At 36.4% G+C, this 21,687-nt stretch overlaps 1 protein-coding gene across 3 annotated transcripts in view; it reads right to left on the reverse strand.

Annotated features, from left to right (window-relative positions):
• Positions 1-21,687, reverse strand: part of Cdh10 (cadherin 10) — a 195,470-nt gene that overhangs the window by 22,979 nt on the left and 150,804 nt on the right. For all 3 annotated transcript variants that reach the window (XM_052743074.1, XM_052743077.1, XM_052743075.1), the window contains 2 exons: positions 5,930-6,117; positions 4,258-4,511 (listed from right to left, as the gene is read on the reverse strand). In XM_052743074.1, the coding sequence (XP_052599034.1) occupies positions 4,258-4,511; positions 5,930-6,117 (442 nt within the window). The remainder of the gene's footprint in view (positions 1-4,257; positions 4,512-5,929; positions 6,118-21,687) is intronic.

Here is a 21,687-nt window from a genome sequence, read left to right on the forward strand (position 1 = left end):
ACTCAAACATGAGAACAATCTGCAAATAGTTATGAAATTAAAGAAAAAAATAATGAAATCGTTGGCACGTTAGAAAACTGTGAAGTCCCTTACTTCAGAAGAAAAAAGACATGAAGAGGAATTGTCTTACTACACAAAACATACTAAGACTAGTGTATCAATGACTAATCTCAGTCCTTTTTATGTGTTTTCTTTCTTGTGTACTAGATTTAGTTTGAAAAGTAAATATTTTCTGAATATTATCAATTTCTGCCAAGAGAAAGATGAACCCCTGGATATAGAAAGCATAATCTATAATCTACACAAATATACTTGTATTCATATAAGATATACATCTCTAGGTTCTATCTAAACCATAACATCTAAAAATATCTGCATTTTCTACATCTAAGGTAGAAGACAGTCAAAACACACAACAATCAGCATCAATAAACTCATTGTCACATAGACTATTATTGCTGGTGTGATGGTTTGAAAGAAAATGGCCCCTAAAGGGAGTGGCACTTTTAGGAGGTATGGACTTGTAGGAGTAGGTGTAGCTTTGTTGGAGAAATTGTGTCACTGTGGAGGTGGGCTGTGAATCTTATATATGCTCAAGCCATGCCCAGTGTGACAGTTCACTTCCTGTTGCCTGCATATCCAGATGTAGAACTCTCAGCTACCTCTCAAGTACCATGTCTGCCTGTATACTGCCATGTCCCTCCCACCATGATGAACTATATGCTAAATGAACTATAAGCAAGCTACCACAATTAAATGTTTTCCTTTATAAGCGTTTTCATGTTCATGGTATCTCTTCACAGCAATAGAAACCCTAACTAAGAGAAGCTGGTACCAGGAGTGGAGTATTGCTGTGATAGGCCTGACCATGCTTTCTTGTTGTTGTTCCAAGAAATATAGACCTTGGGACTGTGAATTAGGAAACCAGTTGAACATTTTAAGTGCTGCTTAATGGGCCATCTTAGTAGAAACATGGAAAACAATGGTGTTGATTGTGATTTGAACTGTGCGTGCCTGGATCAAGAGGTTTAAGAGGAGACATGTATTAGTATGTGGCCTAGAGACTGGTCTTGTGATATTCTGGTGAAGAATGTGGCTGCTTTTTGCCCATGTCTGAAGAGTCTGACTGAGGCTAAAGTGAAGATTTTCAAATTAATTCCATTGGCAGAGGAGCTCTCAAAACAGCCTAGTATAGACTATCAAGTGATTATTAGTGTTAACTTTGATGAAGATTTATAATGAAAAGGATAGAGCTGAGCAAATAAAAATACAAAACGTACGGGGAAGTTAGGAAGTGGAATAGACCTAAAATCTGTGTTCAAGGAGATAAATGATTAAAAATTGGAATAAAAGGAGCGGTGACCTCAGGGCAAGCTCCTACCAGCTAAATTTCCAACTTAGCTAAAAGTTTAGAGCTAGGTGGAGTGGAGCATGCCTTAAATCCCAGCATTCAGAAGGTAGAGGCTAGTAGATTTCTGAGTTTGGGGTAATCGTGGCCTACAAAGCAAGTTCCAGAACAGCCAAGCTTAGGCAGTGAAGGAAACTACTGAAAACAGAAAGTTAGTAAAAAATGTATTTAAACGAGGGGGCCAAGTGCTAGCCCCGATAAGCAGCAAACTTTGGCAGCTTCGGCTACATGGTTCTGGAGTTAAAGATAGAAGAAAGGGACTATGGTAATTGCTTCCATGACTAAGGAAAGCCACTGAGGCCAGGCAAATGTCAGGGGTGTCCCTGCATGGAAGCCTAGAGATGTCATCGCATGAGGCTGTGAAGTTGAAGTATCGATTGCCTTGGAGACCCCAAGATGTTGGAGATGACAGAGTTCTTGGATACCTGCTGAGGAGACTGCTAACAGAGAGTGGAACCAGCCCAAGAGAAAGAAGTAGGTTGCAGTCAATAAAGCTGAAAGGAGTTGGAGATCTGAAAAGCATTTTGACATCGGACATGGAGATGCAGAGTTTGGAGTTTGCCCAGCTGGTTTTTGGTCTAGCTTTGGTCCAGCATTTCCTCACTATGCTCCCTTTCCTATGTTTTCGTGTGATAATGTATGTGTGCCTTTTTATGTTGGAAGTTTGTGATTTGCTTTTGGGTTTTGATTTTGCAGGGGATTGCAGTTAAGAGATTGCATGAATCTCAGAAGAGACTTTGAACTTTAGACTTCTAAATAATTTTGAGACTGTTATAGACTCTGGGGAACTTTACAGTTGCACTGAATACCTTATTGCATTATGATATGGCTACAAGCTTTTGGGAGCCAGGGAGTGGAACGTGGTGGTTTGAAAGGAAAGGGAGTGGCACTATTAAGAGGTATTGCCTTGTAGGGGTAGGTGTGACCTTGTTGGAGAAAGTGTGTCACTGTGGTGGTGGTGGTGGTTGGGGGTGCTTTGAGGTCTCATGACATGCCCAGTGAGACAGTTCACTTTCTGTTGTCCACATACCTCTAAGTTACCTCTCCAGTACCATGTCTCCTTGTTCCATGCCATGTCCTAATGTAACAATGATGGACTAAATCTCTGAGCTGTAAGTGACACCACAATGAAATGTTCTCATTTATAATAGCTGTGTGGTCATGGTGTCTCTTCACAGCAATGGAAACCCTAGCTAAGACAGCTGGCATACGAAAATGTACTTTTCCTCTCGGTACTTAGAAAAGCATCACCATTAAACATTTTAGTTTATCTGTAAACGTCAAGAGATAGATTTGATATAATAATGACCAGTCTATATAAAGACATCAATCAATTTTTACATTCTTAAGAAATATTTTGTTATTATAACAATACTACTGATCGAAATTTATCCCTCATAAACAGTATATAAGTTTTGGGCTTTTAGTATATTTGTCAAGGTTCTTGCATAGCATACATGAAGCTCTGTGTTTGACTCCAGAACTGCATAGCCTGGGCTTAATGGCATAGGCCTGAAATCCTAGAACTTGTTGAGATAAAGGCATGAAGATAAAAACTTCAAGATCATCTTTGGAAATATTGTATACTTGTGATAAATATGAGTTATGTGATCCTGTTTTAAAACAGAAAAAACTAATACACCATATTTGAAAATCTGCTTTGAAAATGGGAACCAAGGACATAGCCTACTTCAGATGATTCTCTGGCAAGAAAATGTTAAGTATTTAATGGGGAAAATTAAATACCTATATTAGTTACTTTAATAAAATTCAAAGGAAGAGAACATCCATAAAATGTAGCAATTTTGATAAAGTATCTAGAAAAGAGGCATTTATGGCAAAGTTCATCTGGCATATGGGAGCACTGTCTGATTATCATGTACAATTATCTTTTTCTTCTGCCAGTATATAACTTGTGGAGGAATGCATGAATATAAGACAACGTATTTGCATAAAATACATGAATAAGTGATATAGAAATATATATATATATATATATATATATATATATATATATATATCAAAAGCAATTTTGATTTTTACAATTTTGATTATTACAATTTTGTTTTGGGACTGGCAGAATCAGCAGAATTGTTCATTTGAATCCACTCAGAGTCCCATGGAACATGAAACATACTCAAAAGTGTTCACTCAGAAACAAACATTGCAACTCATACTTGACTGGGTGATATAGATGCAAATTGAGCTTCTTGAATTTTGGTAAAGGAATGAAATCCGAAACCCACAATAGACTAACAAATTAAATGAAACGTTCATTTGGATGCTGAACAATGAACACAGATATTTATAGTTCTTTAACACACCAGTTCAAACGCTAACAAAAACTTTGAATTTTGCTCATTTTAATGTATCTATCACATCTCATATGATTTATTGCATAGGAAAAAAAGAAAAGACAGAAATGATTCTCATGTTTCTGGAATACTCAAATGTTTTTTGAAACAGCTGTATAAAAGAAAACAAAACACACATAATCATGACGTGAAACTGAAACAAAAATCTTCCCGACCATCATAGATGAATTATGCCTAGCATAGTATACATTCAACTATGTATTTTTGTCCTACATCAGTGGTCAGAATAGCCAATATTTTAATGAATCAAACTCATGACATAGGTAATTAACCTAATGGAAAAGGCGAGAATTAGAAAACCATAAAGCTGGTGTGTGCTTTGCCCATGTAGTTCAGTCAAAATATCCCTCAAACTCTGTGCACACCAAATGTATGTAAAATTTACAGAGGAACTCTTATAATCAAGCAGAATTTCATGGTCCCCATATGCCTTTCAATTCAGTTCCTTTTATTCTTTAACATTGGCATAAATACCTGATGGGACTGGAAGTAGAATCTGGGTCTCTTGCCATTACAGTGCCAATGATTGTACCCACTTCAATATCCTCATGAACCTCAAACAGGTAGGAGGATCTGCTGAAAACAGGGGGCTCATCCACATCTTCTATGGAAATTTTCACAATTGTAGTATCTTTGAATGGTCCTAGGTAATAGAAACGTGGATCCACATGGGTATTTTCAGCCTCGACCTTCAGAGTATAAAGCCTTCGGCTCTCATAGTCAAGTGGCTGCATAAAGACAAAAATTATCAAATTAGACTGTGGGTAATGGGATGTCTACTCTCTCTAAGTAGAGTAGGACTTTGAAATCCTGCAAGTTGTTCATTAGTAAAAAGAAATAACAATTAGACACAATTTTCTAATTTTTCTATTTCCTACACTAGTATTTATAATTGTAGGTGTCCAATATGTACTGCTTTTGGACATAGGAAAATATTTTAATTATTGTACAAATTTGGATGATTATTTAATTTTATCTCCTAAGCTTCATAATTCCATACAAAACATGGATTAATGAGTTATGCACTTCTGTATGAACATATACTTGATGATAAAAAGGTTATGACTCAACAATTTAAGGCAAAAATTCTATGATTTTAAACATTTGGGGGCATTTACACATCTATACCAAAGCATTTTCATCAGTGTACTGGGCTCATGGAACTATAACTTCTTTATAGAATTTCAAACATCAGTAGTTACAAGAAATAGTCAAGATAAACAATATATTAGGTCATGAGAAAAAATTATAGCAATTTCATGAGTAGATATCACAATTTTAAAATATAATCCTTCGACCCATAGTATTGAATAAAAATCATTGCCTGCTCAAGTTTTGTTCATCTTTTTCATTCAGAAAAGCAAAAGATTTTTTTTTTTTTGCTTTATTGCTGTTTTCTGGTTAGTAATTCCTACTTGTTGACTTTGAGAAGTGGCTTTTTAGCATTGCTAGTCACTGGAAGTAACAGTTGGTTGTGTGTCCCGTGCCTTCAATAGAATCTCAGAAAAACTGTATTAGTTACCAGTATTTCAATGGTTATTATTTTTTTTGCAGCATCTCAATTTGACCTAAATAGAATGAGCCTTATTTTTCTTATAATGATGGAGCCAACTACAGTAAAACCTGGCTACCTTTAAATTCTATCACTGAGCATATGTTAGCAGAAAAATTTAATTTATGTAGCAGAAGGGAAAATGTGAACAATTAAATTATCTTCTAATCCATTCTGTCTCTTTTTATTAGCAACTCTAATTATTGGCTCATACATCTGGATAGCATGCTATTTTTATGCCTCCAACTGTGATGATATATTGCCATTATTAGTTATTAACTGCTCTTTAAGAAAACATTGCATTTACAGTGGTCTTTTAATAACACGGCTAAGAAATATAATTACACATATATTAACTTGCCTGTTTAAACTTTTGTTCAAATCTCAGGTTTCATGTTCCTGATAAGAAGAGCATATTATAAGAGTGTCTAAGGGCTCTCTGGCACCAGAGCCTCCTTATTTACATGTAATACAAAGCTCAACCAAACACAGCAGCGCTAATTCTTTTGGTAGCTAATGCAAGAACAAAACAGTACACAATGAAAGCTCTGCTTTCTAAACACAGAGATGCTTGTTTATGCTGAAGCTGAACACCTTTTTCACAGTAATGATGCCTTCCTGTGTGTCCTTCTCAGTTATAATGTCAAACATATCAGTCCCGTCTCCATCAATGATGCGGTAATCTACTTCAGCGTTTTTCCCCATGTCAGCATCAGTTGCTTTTACACTTCCAACAGCTGTGCCAACTGGAGAGGATTCAAGAACTCGAAGATGGATGGTATCTGCACAGAACAAAGAAATATCTAAATGTTATTATGCATATACATATATATCATTTCTTTCTCATATATATGTACATGCATATACATATATACATATAAACACACACATACAGATATAAGAAAGAAGTGAACAAGGAGATTTATGTAAAGAATATTCATAAGTAAAGTCTCTGAAAAAGAATATGGTAATCTTTTTATTTAAGAAATTTTTTTTTATCCATTTTACATATAACCACAGATCCCCCTCTCACCCCTCCTCCTGCTCACCCCAAGCCTTCCCCCGCCCCCAAACCACCCCCATCCCCTCCTTGAAAAGGGTAAGGTCTCCCATGGGGAGTCAGCAAAGCCTGGTATATTCAGTTGAGGAGGGACCAAGACACCCCACATCCCCCCATCAAGGCTGAGCAAGGCATCCCACCATAGGTAATGGGCTCCAAAAAACCAACTCAGGTACCAGGGATACATCCTGATTTATCCCTGCCAGGGGCCCCAAGCTACACAACTGTCTCCCATATGTAGAGGGCCTAGTCCATTCCCATGCAGGCTCTGGTAATTAGATTAGTGAATACCCTAACTGTCATCATAGAAGCTTCGTTCAGTAACTGATGGATGCAGATGCAGATGCAGAGATCCACAACCAAGCACCAGGACGAGCTCCAGGAGTCCAGTCTAACAGAGGGAAGAAGTTATATGAGCAAGGGGGGGGGGGGGCAGGTCACAACCATGATGGGGAAATCTACAGAGACAACTGAACTAAGCTTGTGGGAACTCACAGACTGTAGACCTATAGCTGCAAAAGAATATGGTACAACTTACACTCTATATTAGACATTGATGAATTAATATTTTAAGAATACTTATTAAAAGCTACCAGAAAAGGTGGGATGTCAAGGGTCTGGTCCTGCGTATAGTAGTCTAAATAGCATCAACTGGCAATTCTGATTTTGAAAATTAGCTTATTTTATTTGAATAGATGGTATCTGAGTACAGAAAGGCACCTGAATGTGTTTACATAATCACAACAAATCACCTGATATACAGTGAATATTTGTACTCAATATTTTCCAGGCTATGTGTAGTTATTTACATCTCTTACTTTAGCTGCAGATCAAAACAGCTCAGAAAACCACAGAATCAGTCACACAGTATAAGAATCTCATTTCTATTTGTGACAACAAAAACAAAGAACAGTCTGTGTTAGAAACAAGAAGATGTCCTTCACAGTGTCAGAGTATGAGCAGTCAATTCTGACAGAGCCTCTTTCACTCAGGAGCAAAGTGAGAATATATGTAAGCCCTTGGTGTACCCGCCTGTGATTCCAGCATGAACCTCCCCTACTGCTAACGAGATTTCAGTTTTAACACCTGGTCATAAACTACAATTTCTGATGGGTTAATTGACTACAAGCACACTTCTGATTATAGCCTCACGTGCCCATAAAGCTTAATTCTCTTTAGTACACATCAGAAGATCCCGGCCTGATATTACATTCATATTTCTTTCTTAATATCTTTTACCTCTAGTCACATCTATGAAAGATTTACATTAAATCAGACCTTCAGTATTTTCCTGGCTAAAGAATTTTCTATTTCATTCTCTGTACTTTTGTCACACAAACTCTTATACCATAAATTCTTTCCTCATTATCCCCATATATTTTCAGAGTTCTCCAAATACAAGATGTCCTTGATATGTGCTCTTTCTAGGGCCATGTAATGGCATAAGAGAACTTCTCAGTACTAGTGTCTTTCTTACAACATGATGTTGAAATTCAGAATGGTCTCATCCCGTGATTTTCTACATATCCTTATCTGTACTTGAGGTATTACAATGTTGACAGCAGGACTCCACTACTGACTTGGCTACTATCCTACTGATGCTCTTTGCTCCCAGTCTTTCTTTTCCCTGAAACTTCTCAACACTGAGTTGCCCGATGGCTCAGTTGATCACATCCTTCAGGTGCCTGTTCAAATGTGAGCTTGTTAAAAAGTCGCTGCAAACTAGATGAAAACAACATGACCACAAACAAGAGCTTTCTGGCACTCTTCCTAATCCCATTCCACTGCTAAGTTTTTATTTTGTGTGTGTAGCATGAAAGTATAAAATGAAAAAGGGGTTTTGGTATGTTTTCAATATTGTTTTCCCAGTGAGTTCTTCTACTGTTGTCCAGTATATACATTTCTTTGTAGTAGGGTATATATAGTAGATGCATATGTGATAGAAGCTTCATAATTAGTTTACCAAGTCCTATGCCTTCCTAAATCTAATCAATGTTTAAAAAAATCTTTGTCCACAATACAATCCACATTACACAACTTGATGACAATTTTGAGAAGACTCATTGCTTAAAGCATGTGCTATATAGCCTACAGATCAAGGTAGGAGGAGACAGGGTCTTAATATTGAGGACATGCTCCCATGTGCTTGTGTCTCCTCATTGTAAGTACACACACATGTACATCACACACATACACAAGAAGAAAAGATAACCGCCAACACGTTCTTGAGAGTTTAAAACAAAAGGAAATTAAGTTCTTTATTGCTTAAATAAGGCAACAAATTCGAGGACTGAAACCCCAAAGCAAAGAACCAAAACAACCATCAGCAGAAAACTCCAAAAGGTTTCCAACGGATGCACTAAAGGAAGCTAAGCACACTGTGTAGGGAGAAAATAGGACTACAGAGGAGGGAAATGTATTACTTTATACAATTAGGAACAGGGAAAGAATGAAATGAGTGAATTGAGTATTAAATGTAAAATGATGCTATAATAAAATAACTCAATACCCAAAGAAATGACTTAAAACAAAACAAGGAATAGTGAAGATGTAAATAAATACACAAGAAAAACCACAACAATACCAAACTCATTTTTAAAGACTTCTCCAAATAAACAGCCATTGTGATTTGATCTGCCTTTGCTTTCCTTTTCTGTTATGTTAAACATAGCATTTTATGCCTTTCCCTCTTCATGAAAGCATGCTTGTTAAATATAAATAGCCTCAGTGTTTTCCCTGTACATAGTATTTAGCTGCATTGTATGATATCAGGTTGTCTTGTGACTGAGAAAGTGAATGCTGATTACTTGGTTAAATGTGTCCCCGCCATTTTTCACTAATGCTAACTTAGTATGTGTTTACTTATAATTGATGTAATTGATGGCTCTCTTGTGGAAAATGCCTTGAATTTGTACAAATATACCATGTCTCATCAAAAATCTTCACCCTAATTTTTACATCAATCAGTAACATAGCCAGCATACTGCATGCTGGGAACTAATGATAGTGATCTTGATTTTTCATAGTGTCATAATTATTGTTTAGAATTCTGTAAAAGAAAGCTTTCTTTTACCTCATTCATTTTGTTCATTTTATTATTACAGAGATGATAGTGACCAGTGCAGCTTCAAAAACATCCAGATCTCGGGTCTTCTGGGGTTCTCTCTTGGCCCTGCCTTGTAGGCGTGACAGTTACCGAAGCCTCAAAGGGGGTGGTATTTCCAGGTCAAAGCTGGAACATCTAAGTACCACACTGTATGCTGTGAATATGTGTTTCTCTGATTGGTTGATAAATAAAATTGTTTGGCCCATGGTGAGGCAGAATAAGGTTAGGTGGGACATTCTAACTAGAGAGAGAGGAAGGAGAAAGAGCAGAGGAGACACTGCCAGCTGTCGCCAGGAGAAGCAAGATGTAAAGAACCAGTAAGCCACAAGCCATGTGACAAAGTACAGATTTATAGAAATAAGTTAACTTAAGATATAAAAGTTAGCTAGCAAGAAGCCTGCCATGGCCATTGTTTAAAAATATTAGCCTGTGTGTTTATTTGGGTCAGAGCTGCTGTGGACTGGGCAGAACACAGGAAAACTTTCAACTACAATACATCCTCCAGAAAGGATTTTCAGTGTTATGCTTAACAAGGTCATATTTAAGAATATAAATCTAAAAGTTCATACCATACAATGACAGACTAGACAGACTACAAGGAAGCATTTCAGTCAGCGCATTGCTACACGAACATTGATGGTGTGCCTTGACTTTTAAGCCTCTGTGTGACTATAGAATAATTTTGTTTGGTTTGATATTTATCATCTATATTTCACTGTGGTCTATACTATATATAGATCCAAAATGCAGCCGAATTTCTAAGCACTCTAATTAAATAAAGAACATGGAGCCAAATATAGGGGTGAAAGCCTTAGAGATCAGGGAAATAGTGAGAGCCACCAACCATCTTACCTCACCAGCTCTGTAGCTTCCAAAATGCCATGACTTCCTGTATACCCAGGCTTTTATTGCCTTGCTGTTCTGCCCTTTAATTGGCTCTTAGCCCAGCTACCTCACTTCCTTGTTACTTCCTGTCTGTACAGACATCCAGGTCTCTATGGTTGGTACTGGGATTAAAGATATGTGTCACCATGCTTGGCTGTTTCCTAGTGTGACCTTGAACACACAGAGACCCTGCCTGCCAAGTGATCGGATTAAGGGTGTGTGCTACCACTGACTGACTTTTGTGTTTACTTAAAACAGCTTGCTATTTCCTCTGATCTCCAGGCACACTTTATTTATTAACATACAAATAAAATATTACCACATTTCAGAACAGATAAAGTATCACCACACCAATATGCTATCCTAAATACAATGATCACACCAAAGAAGACCAGGAGGCTTTAGCTCTACACAAAGAACTAAAGGCAACTGAGGAAATTTAGGAACAGAAGAGATGGCTATCCCTGAGAAAAGTACAACATTGGTGCCCAGTGCCAAACAATCAACTCTGAATACATACATCCAGGTAGAATTATATGGACCAAAGTGTTCAGAGTTAGGAATGATATGCCTATACAAATACATATATGTATGCACTAACAATTAGTGAAAAAAAAAGGAGGCCATGAAATTGAGGGAGAGGCAGGATGGGTATATGGGACAGTTTGGAGGGAGGAAAGGGGAGGGAGAAATGTAATTAAATTATAATCTTAAAAAAAATTCACTGAAGCTGAAAATAGCAGATGGATCAACATAGTATTAATAGCAGCCGGCAAGAGAGTAAGTGAGCTAGAGGATAAATAAAATTAATATATTACTTAGAGGTTCACAAAAGGGAATGGATTCGATTGTCAGTGGGATTTTTTAAAAGCAAGTTAGAAAATTAGCAATGTCATGAAAATTTGATGATAAAATTATTTTGGCCCTTGAATGTTTACTCTAACCAACATATTAATTAAATTCATATTCCCAAGAAAGATAGTTTCATATTCAGTCAATTACTTTTGGTTGTTTTTAAGTAACCCAGCGAAGAATGTATTTCATGTAAACAAAGGGCTAAGTCAAGATCCATGGGTCCAAGGAATGCATAAACACACTACCTACAAAGAAAAGAGAATCTGTCCAAGACAGGAGGTTTTCCCATCTATAGAAATTCACAGAGATTATCCAACCTAAGTTAGAAAAGCCATGCCAAGGTTCTAGGACTGCTACTGTGGACCTGACCTGCCAAGTGAAGAAAATGAAACTGCAGTTCTCAAGTTGGAGCAGAGGTACCCATGACATGAAAATACCAGAAAATAACAAGAATACATGCTTTAGAGACCTGTATCTTAACCCCACATGTTCTTAAATGAGGAACAGTTTAAAAATATTGTCTATAAGGATTCAAACTATGAAAGATGAAACCTGGAGAGGGCATGAATTCATTTCACTAGGATGAATTTAAGTTTTTTTCCTTGAGGAGTTTGGAATGATGGCTCCATGAGTAAAACCACTTAATGAGCAAGCCTGAGGACTTGGGTATGAGAGTTAGAGGCATAAGGTTCACTGGAACATTTTGGCTGCCATTCTAGCTACAAGCTCAGAGAGAATCCATGACATAGAATAAATAAAGAATAACAGCAGGGCACCCCCAACCTATGTTGACCTCCTTCCTAGCTGAGTTCCATCTGTACACAGAAATGTGCATGTACCCTTATCCCTTACATGCTTTTTTGAGCGTGCGTGCACACACACACACACACACACACACACACACACACACACACACACAAAAACACACATTTTTCTTATGATATTAGGTTGTAGGAGCCCAAATGGGATGAGAGAAGAGTGCAAAAGAGAGAGAAAGACAGAGAAGGGGGGAGGAGAAATGAGGCTGTGTGTTCCTTGAGAGAGAGAAAGACAGAGAAGGGGGAGAGGAAAAATGAAGCTGTGTGTTCCTAGTTCCACGGATTTTAATTTCATGTGGGTTTCACTGGGGGTATGTCTGAGACTTTGTCCTACATTTTTATTTTCAGCTTGAATTTCTTTGATTGCTTAACGGCATATGCTTAGACCCAAAAGTCTGTTCACTTTTTAACTTGTTATTATATGTCTATTCAAGTACTGAAAATTATCAGTTCATTTCTTTGTTAGTATAGAGAAATTTTCATTAGAAGGTTTGATATTGTTGGGGTAGTGTTTATCATGCTAATTTTTAGTAGCTTCAACAACGTAAGAAGGAAAGGACATATGTTTAATTGGTTTAAAATGAGCTGGATTATTCTGGATTTGTTGATATATTGATTATCAGTTCTCTTCTTTAACGACTTCTTAGAAAGTATTTATGTAAATAAATATGCAGATACATTAATTTTCTTGCAACACTTAAATGAAATTGTCTTCAAAGTGTTCCAGAGTTTTCTGAAAAATCATGACTGAGTTCATTCATCAAAATAGTATAGATTTAGTTCTGACAAATAAACCAAAGAATTTCATAAGAAGATACATATGTTTTCAAACACTCCTCATCATTGCCTTTTTGAATGTCATTAGTCGTTTACTCATTGGGAGCATTTTTATTCAGTGATCTCTATACATAATTTTAGAATGCTTTCTTTGGAATTACACTTTGCTCAGACCCAATCTTAGGTCAAACTTTATTTGGCCTGTTTCAAATTTTCAAAGTTCATTTTTATGTTCTAAACATATGAAAGGGTGATTCATTAACACTCTACTATTTATTGCCTAGTTGCTTATGCTGAACACAAATATCCCACTTTGTCGTGCAAACTGATACTGCTTTAATCGAGAGCCAGTCTGTTCTCCTTCCTGGGGTAATTTCCACGTAAGTCATGAGGCAGAGAACTGGAGAGAAGCACAGATTCTTATGTAAACACTGACAAAGGCAAAGGCATACAACCCTGGCACCCATCTCTTTTCATTTCTTTTTAAAGTCCTCTATTTGCATGCTACTTATTTTTTATCTTACAGTTGATGGAGCTTTAATTATGCGGCGAGCTTTCCTATCAATTCCAATTTATAGTTGTTTGAAATTCATTCCCAGGTGTCAGATTGAATCATCTGCTTCTCTTTTAATGATTAGAGCACATAAATATTTCTTCCTGGTAAATATGCTCCTCCCTTGGTTGTCCGCTTAAGCACCTGGGCCTGGGTGTGAGAAGACTTGTGCAAGTAAAAGTCTAGAGGTGATAGTGCAAGGAGGCATTCCCCAAAATGGAGCAACCCATGTGGTAAGTTGCATAAGAGGACTTCCAAAGTGATACTGAAAACCTCACATGACACCCGAATTGTTGTTATCAAAGATTTCAGACAGCTTTGATGCACTCCTGGGTCTTTCGTCTTTGGGATTGATAGTCCAGTTCATGTGCTCTACCCTGCACTCAAGTAACAAGGTTTCTATATTGCAGCGTTGAAAATTTTGCTAGTAAATTCGTTACAAGATTTTTGTAGTAAAATTAGAAATAATTGGCAGTTCAATTTAAGTAAGGGACTTTGGGGATAGCATAGTTAAACTAAGAGATGTGACAGGTGACATCCTTTAGAACAACAAAAGAAATGCCAGAAATCAACCTGAAGAGGAACAAGGGCAAATTGCTTTTCTCCAGGTTTTGAGCTTAAGGACAAATAGCTGCTATTTTGTTTTGTTGCTAACAAAAAAATGAGGTTGAAAGAGATAATTTTTCTTTATCCTTTGTTCTCTGTCCTTGTTGCTATCACATTTACATAAGAACTTTCTACTTTCCAAGGTGGAGATTTTTCAAAATGCTCCACATATACGAATCAACAAAATAATTTACCATTAGTTTAATTTTTTATTTGCTTTGTATGTAATCTTATTGCAACATCTCAGTGCTGTATAATAATCTCAAACAATACTTGCTTTAAGAAAAATGACACAATTATGCACGTTTATAAAGCATTCTATTGTATAATGCTCAAAAGATGTTTTTTAATGAGCTTAACAGGAAGAAATTAAAAACAAGATAAAGCTCCTTGGAGGCAATGCGGAGTAGTTAAGGAAATTATGCAGTGCTAAATGGGCGTTTAGGAGAAAGCAGAGGAGACTTCAAAGTCACACTGGAGACTGACAAACTGCTAAGGCTTCCGAATTGAAGACTTTTACCAGAGGAGACAGAAAACTAAATCTGTGAGCACCAGAGACGGGATCACTGCCTTAGTTTGGGGCATTTAAGTAAAATTAGAGTAAAAAGCCATACTGGATAGTTTATTTTATTTTATTTTTTTCCAACACATCCTTGGGGAAGGCATCGTGACAAAGCAACCATTGATCTCCGAGTCTATAGAATCTATCTTGGCATTTGTTTGAAATTGTCTGCCAGCATATTGTATCAATACACAGAACTGCAACACACGGAAACACAAAAGTATGTAAAATTGCGGTGGGTTGGATAAACCTCGACTTAATTAGTCATAAGTGGAGGACTGCATTGTACTTACTGTGCGGTCCCTTTACGTTTCACCTGAAATTTAACTGTATTAAAAACTCCTTAAGAACGGCCTAAACATATTTGTACAGCAAATACTTATCCATATTCCAGTACTGGGGGTATTGTCAAAGTTAATTCTGTAAGACAGCTAAAAACAGGGAATCTGATTCCCATTATGACATATGATAAATGCTAAATAGGTTACTATGAGGCAAATTCCACAGGAATAACTAGGGTAGTCCAGAGAGACATGGCTTTCCACATGATTCCCCTTAAAGAATTGCATTATTTCATCACACATGAAAATGGAATCATTCCCCAGGTTCTGCCAACCTAAACATGCAATTTCCCTGACATTTTACATGGTCATTCATTTAAATGACACATCTTTGACTCATATTTCTCCAGCCTTTATATATCTACAATCCGCAATTTCTGCAACATAAAAATTCAACTTGAAATCCATCTCTGTCTCTCCCTCCATCTGTCCCTGCTTGGATCCCTCCCTCCTTTCCCCCTCTCTCCCCAAACAAGCTTTTTTCTAGAAAGCTTCAAAAGCTTCAAAGTACCTTTTTTATTGGTACCTTTGCCTTTTATCCCTCAAATCTTTTCTTGACCTGGTTACTCACTCCTGTGAATCACACACTTAGAGACACTGTGATCTCACTTCCCTCCTCCCTACAGCATTACTTCAGACACAACTCCAGTCCCATTGAACCCTGGGGGCCAGCGAAGTCAAACTGCACACCTTACACTGAATGCCACCTTTGTTTATTCGGTCTTCCCTCACAATGACAACAATAATGACAATCCTTAATGTCTTTTGCTTTTCTGCTTGGAAATTTTTTGGTATATGCTAGAAGTTAGTCTCTTGCCTGATCGTCTCATATTAAAATAAATTATCATCTTGTGCTTTTAGCATTAATCAAATATAGCACTCAGGTTTTATGAATCTCCATTTGTGTACACTCCATGTATGCGCTTATATGTATGGATATTCATAATATAAACATATTTTAAATTTATTTGCATGTGTCTTAACCTTCTTGTAGGAGCCCGTGCAGGCCATCCTCTTGAACTAGATCAGAACCTTTTGAACTAGAGTCACAGGTATTTGTTAGCTATCACGTGGATACTAGGAAGTCAAACCTGGGTCCTCTGAAAGAAGAGCAAGCTATCTGTCTCTCTAGCAAGAAAAATTCTAAGAGGAATTATGCTAAGAAAAATACACAATAGTAAAGTAAGTAAATATGAGAGATGAGAAAGATATTGTAATGTAAACTTGCCAAAATGCAAATAATTTAAAGCTCCATCCTGTGTCACATTTCAGAATTCAAGATTACTATAATTATTAACACTCTCTATATTTATCTTGGTAGACAATCAAGGGCTACACATAGTAGGACTTTAAGACACTTTTACTAAATCAAAGGCTTTTCCAGAATTATTTCTTTCTAATTCTTGAACAAGAAATGCTTAGAAAATGAGGAGGGGGAAAATATTTGTAATTATTTTAGTGTGTACAGTTAAAATCGCATTCAATGTGAGGAGTACAAATACAGTACTGTTCTTATAGGTATATTTCAATTTCCCAGATAGTAAAAGAGAGAAAAGAGACCTTTTAAGCTTCATTTTCTTCTTTCTTAAGTTGAAGCATCTTCCTGAGGACACACCTGACAGTTGTTCTTGTTGAAAAACGACTTGATAACTTTAAATATGCAGATCCGCCTGGGGCTGACATTACCTGGGGATCCTTACTAGAGGAGAGGTTGACTCTATTTACAAAGTGAAAATCAGCGCTTATTAAATCAAATCTCTCTTGTACCAGGCAGGGATTGTGTCAGTCCCACAGCTCAGCGATGCACGTGCCTTAAATCCCTATGTACATTATAGAAAAGTTCCTTGAAAGACCTTGTCTCGTACATACTTGTTCTATCAGCCCAAGGAATATGGCAAACCTAGGGATGGTTTCATCATTTTGTGTCTATAGCATCAGAGAATTACCACCAACAAAAGCATCAATTTCCTTTTTCTGTCAAAAGGAGTTCACACAATTCTCAGTGCCATGCATGAAACTGACTACATAATTCATAAATAAAACATGGAGTCAGGGATTTAATTAAAGGTAAAATGAACAAAAGAAGTTAAAGAATATTTCCATTATACCAATGGTGAAATGTCATTAGAAGTATCAAATTTAATTACAAATTAAGTGCCTTTCAAATATTTTTCTTATATCCCAAAAGTAGTATCATTGGTCAAGTAACATTAGTTTAACAATTGAGTAACATTAGCTTACAAATTTCAATTTTTCATATCATAAAATGGGTCCATAATTACAATATTCACTTCATATAAATGTTGTAAAGATAAATGACTTTGCATTTATAATATTCAGTATAAGCTATAATAGTGCTCTTTGCAATTATTTTATGCTGCCACTCTTTTATTTTGAATAAAACATTTAACACACATTTAAATTATTGGGCTAACATCATTAGTCAATAAAGAGAATTCATATAAAACACACAAGCATGCTTTCTATGAAACTGTTTTTAGGCTCTGAGTGGTTCCTTTACCAATTGTTATTGCTTTTCAATTTTCTATTGCTGTGTATAGTCTTTAGAAATAGCTAGAACAGAATTATAAATAATGGTATTGAAATCTTGACAATTATTAGCTGTGTTAAATTGTGTTGCACTTCTGAAAATATCTTCTATTAATAGCTTATCTAAATAAAAACTTCCCTCTGAGATACTCTGCATTATATTTCTGAACTAACATTAATCAAATAAGGGAGAAAAGTTACTTTGCTACCTATTCCCAGTAACTTGTAGTGAAAAGTGGTACAGAGTATAATTAATTTAATCATGTGAGTGTATTTATCATAGACCTGGAATTTCACATAATACGAACATCATTTCTCATTAACCTGAGGTTGTTTATCTGTATCTATAGGCATCATACCCCACAAACAAAGGGGTCTTGCAATTATGTTCAGTGATCTTTGGAGTTCACAGTTCTCCCTCCTTATAAGCCTTAGCTAAACTAATATGAAATAAATTTATATGGTAGTAGTTCTTGATTTACCAGTGTAAAATGTGTGCTAAAATACCCATGATTCTGTTCTATGTGAATGTGAAAGACAGCATGGTTTTGCGAAGTCTGGGTTCCTAAAATCCTGAACTCATCATTAATAAGATTGTAAAAATATCCTCCTTCTTCATCTTTTGTCTGCATGGTCCTTGTGAGTCGAGACTCTTAATTCTTTTTGAGTTACATGGAGATACTTGCAGCCCCTCATATGAAGGTTGGTATTTTTCATCTTCATCTTGCTTTCAACCAGAGTCTCAACACCCTCCTGGCATATCTAGTCCCTTCAAAAACTATATCCAAGTCATAGACCACATACAAATCACTTAAGAAAACCATGAGTCTCTAGGACCTGATCCTGCTTTCTGCTGCTAGCTCCCATATAACGTATTTGAAAAGATTAAAACATGGCATTCCTTAGCACTGAAGGAGAATGCTGGTACCAGCCTGACCCCATAGATTGGATATCCCTGCCTACTGACTCTGGGCTGCAGGAAAATCAATATTGCATTTTCACAAAGGTGTGTGTTTGTTTACGTAAAATCCCATGCAGAAACAAATCCTCTTGCCTCAATTTTTTTTTCTAGTCCCTTCAATGAACAGGTTCCTGCTATTTAATCTAAAAATCTAGTTTCTTCTTAAAAATTTAGGGGAAAGAAGAAAAGGAGGAGGTGGAGTGGATCTGAGAGGGAAGGAGGGTGGAGGAGAAGATGCGAGGAGTGGAGGGAGGGAAAACTGTGGTGAGGATGCATCATATGAGAGAAGAATCTATTTTCAATAGAAATAAAACATAGGGCACAATAATGGAAACATGATGAGCAGGGCTAGCATAGTCAAATGTGAAGTAGGTATGTTAGGTTTAATGTACAAAAATGAAACACAACTTAAGTCAAGGAACGTTACTGAATTTTTCACAAGTTGAAAACAGTTGCTCTACTGTCCTCACTAATCTGAGTGTTAATTGGCGTGTGTAAGGCAAGTGTGTTTTTATTGCTGTCCTAACGGCTGGGCATCTCTCCAGGTTTCCTGTGTCTTCATTGTAGCTTCATTTGGACATACATGGATGGCAGCTTTCACTCTGAGAAGACTGCAGGATTAGCAACATAAGGAAAAACGAAAGGGAGGAAATCCCGATGTGTGTGGAATTTGTGTCAGGTTACTATGACTCCTAAGGGCACTTGGGTATCTTTGTCTTTCAGTTGCAATGCTATACAAGAATAAGTAATGCACATGGTCCAAATCGGGTCTCAGGAAACCAAGTAGCCTAATTTGTGTGGTTTCACTTTCTGAAGTTATGTGATGATCCATAAAGAAATATTTTTAGATAAAAGAATTTGTGATCTTGTTTAAAAAATTGTGATAATTTTTTTTTTATTAATTTATTTTGCAATACAATTCAGTTCTACGTATCAGCCACGGATTCCCTTGTTCTCCCCCCTCCCGTCCCCCTCACCTTCCCCCCAACCCCCCCCCCATTCCCATCTCCTCCAGGGCAAAGCCTTCCTCACAGACTGAGGTCAACCTGGTAGACTCAGTCCAGGTAGGTCTAGTCCCCTCCTCCCAGGCCGAGCCAAACAATCCTGCATAGGCCCCAGGTTTCAAACAGCCAACTCATGCAATGAGCACAAGATCTGGTCCCACTGCCTGGATGCCTCCTAAACAGATCAAGCCAATCAACTGTCTCATCCATTCAGAGGGCCTGATCCAGTGGGGACCCCTCAGCCATTGGTTCATATTTTTAAATATTGAATTTGTTTCATAAAACTTGAAAGAAGTTTTAAGTGTGATCTGACTTCTGTATTTAATGACAGCAAAGTATCACTTACACAAACATTAGTGAACACAGGAGTATGTGTTCTACTAATGAATCAATACTGCATATACACTGAATTATTTAGTCCTATTTCATCACTCTATGAAGAATACACTATGACCCAGCATTACTGACAATAATGAAAAAATATAGAGCTCATTTTAATTCACCACAGTAGAAAGCTACTAAGTGAATTACACCACTGAGACTCCTGCAGGGTCTGTTGTTGAGCTGTCCAGGAAGCAAGTCACCCCACGAGTGAGGAACCCTCGCGAAGTCATGGACTGGAAATGTAGTTAACCTAATTGATTAAATGTAAGTGGAGCATGGTTCATATAAGACTTAGAGGGAAACAGTTTTACATCTCTGAGTAAGTGTTATACTGGTTCCATTCTTTAAAGATAATATTAAAGAAAATTATGTATTTAAAATAAATTTCTCATCACTTAAACATGACAAATAGAATTTTTGAAGAGGAAATGGGGTAGTGGATCTTGGTGAAGGAAAAGGTAGGGCTGAGCTAGGAGTCGAAGGAGGGGAAACAATTTGGGATGAATTATGTGAAAGAATAATGTATTTTTGATTAAAAAGAGAACTAATGTGGTAAATATTTTTGGTTTGTATTATAATTTCTACTATGTAACGTTTGCTGTTTTGTTTGTTTGTTTTATACATTGGGGAAAATAATAAGGCAGTAAAATGAATATATAACACATATCTCAGTATTGAGACTTCAATGATGTGTTTTCTGTGAATATGTTCAGTACTTGCAAAATGATGGATAACTAATCAAATGATATTAGACACTAAAAATCAGTTTTCACATCCTAGACGTCCTATACTCCTATGCTACCAAATAATATCCTTTTTGCTGTAAGTGTCCTTAATAGATACATTGTGAAGATTCATAAAATAAAAATAAATTAATTATATGTTCCTTTATAATTTAAAATAACAATGTAGGTTACAGAGTATATTGAAAATTTTTAAAAACTATTGTGCAATACATCAGAAATTGGACGTTGAGATCAAAACATCTCTGTTGCTATTACCAGTGTGGCATTAATGTGTATTTAATCTTGAATAAATTGCTGAATGGATATTGTAATACTGAGTTATCATGACTCAGTAAAATACACCAATAAATAATATGGTGTCCAGTAAAATTTTTCTTTAAAAATTAAGTGTATGCTGCCTTTTTCCTGCTTCTATTAATTAATATCATGACAATTATTGTTGCCATATTACTTTTATATTTTGTGTAATAAGCCTAAATTATGGCAATCATAAATTTTAATTAGATAAAGGCAAATAAATGCTTATTAAATGAAGGACTTAAAAGGGAAAACACATTGAAATAAAGATTCATTGATAATTTTTAGCTTTAAAATGTTTTATTTTCCATTCAATTAGAATCTATCAATTACTTTATTGAATGTTCCACTCAGAAATAAATTTCATTTACAATTCCTAAGAACTTTAAATATAATACTCCTCCAGATTGATATATATTCTTGGAAAAAAAATCTTTTCAATATTCATTTTGTTCTTTTCGGGTTTGGGAATTAATTAGACATGGTATATTTCCCTCAATTGGCATGTTCATTCTCTTAGATTTATTTATTTTATTTTGTGTGTGAGGTTTACTCTGCATGTTTGTATGCACAACACATGCATGCCTGGTGCCCTCAGAGGCTGGAAGAAGGCAACAGACCCCCTGAGGCTGGAATCATGGATTGTTGTGAGCCACTGTGGAGGTGCTAGAACCCAAGCCCAGATGCTCTGTGAGAACAATAAGGGCTCTTAGTGGCTGAGCCATCTCTCCAGCTCTACCTGTTCATTCTCTTGATAAGAGACTCAAGATGGAAGGTCAAGAATACATGTGAAATTAAAATTTTACATTGTATTAAATTGTGTGCCAATTATTAAAATGTTCATAGT

The sequence above is a fragment of the Peromyscus californicus genome, unplaced genomic scaffold, assembly GCF_007827085.1.
Source record: "Peromyscus californicus insignis strain IS unplaced genomic scaffold, ASM782708v3 Scaffold_18__1_contigs__length_77618521, whole genome shotgun sequence".
Classification (NCBI taxonomy): Eukaryota; Metazoa; Chordata; class Mammalia; order Rodentia; family Cricetidae; genus Peromyscus; species Peromyscus californicus.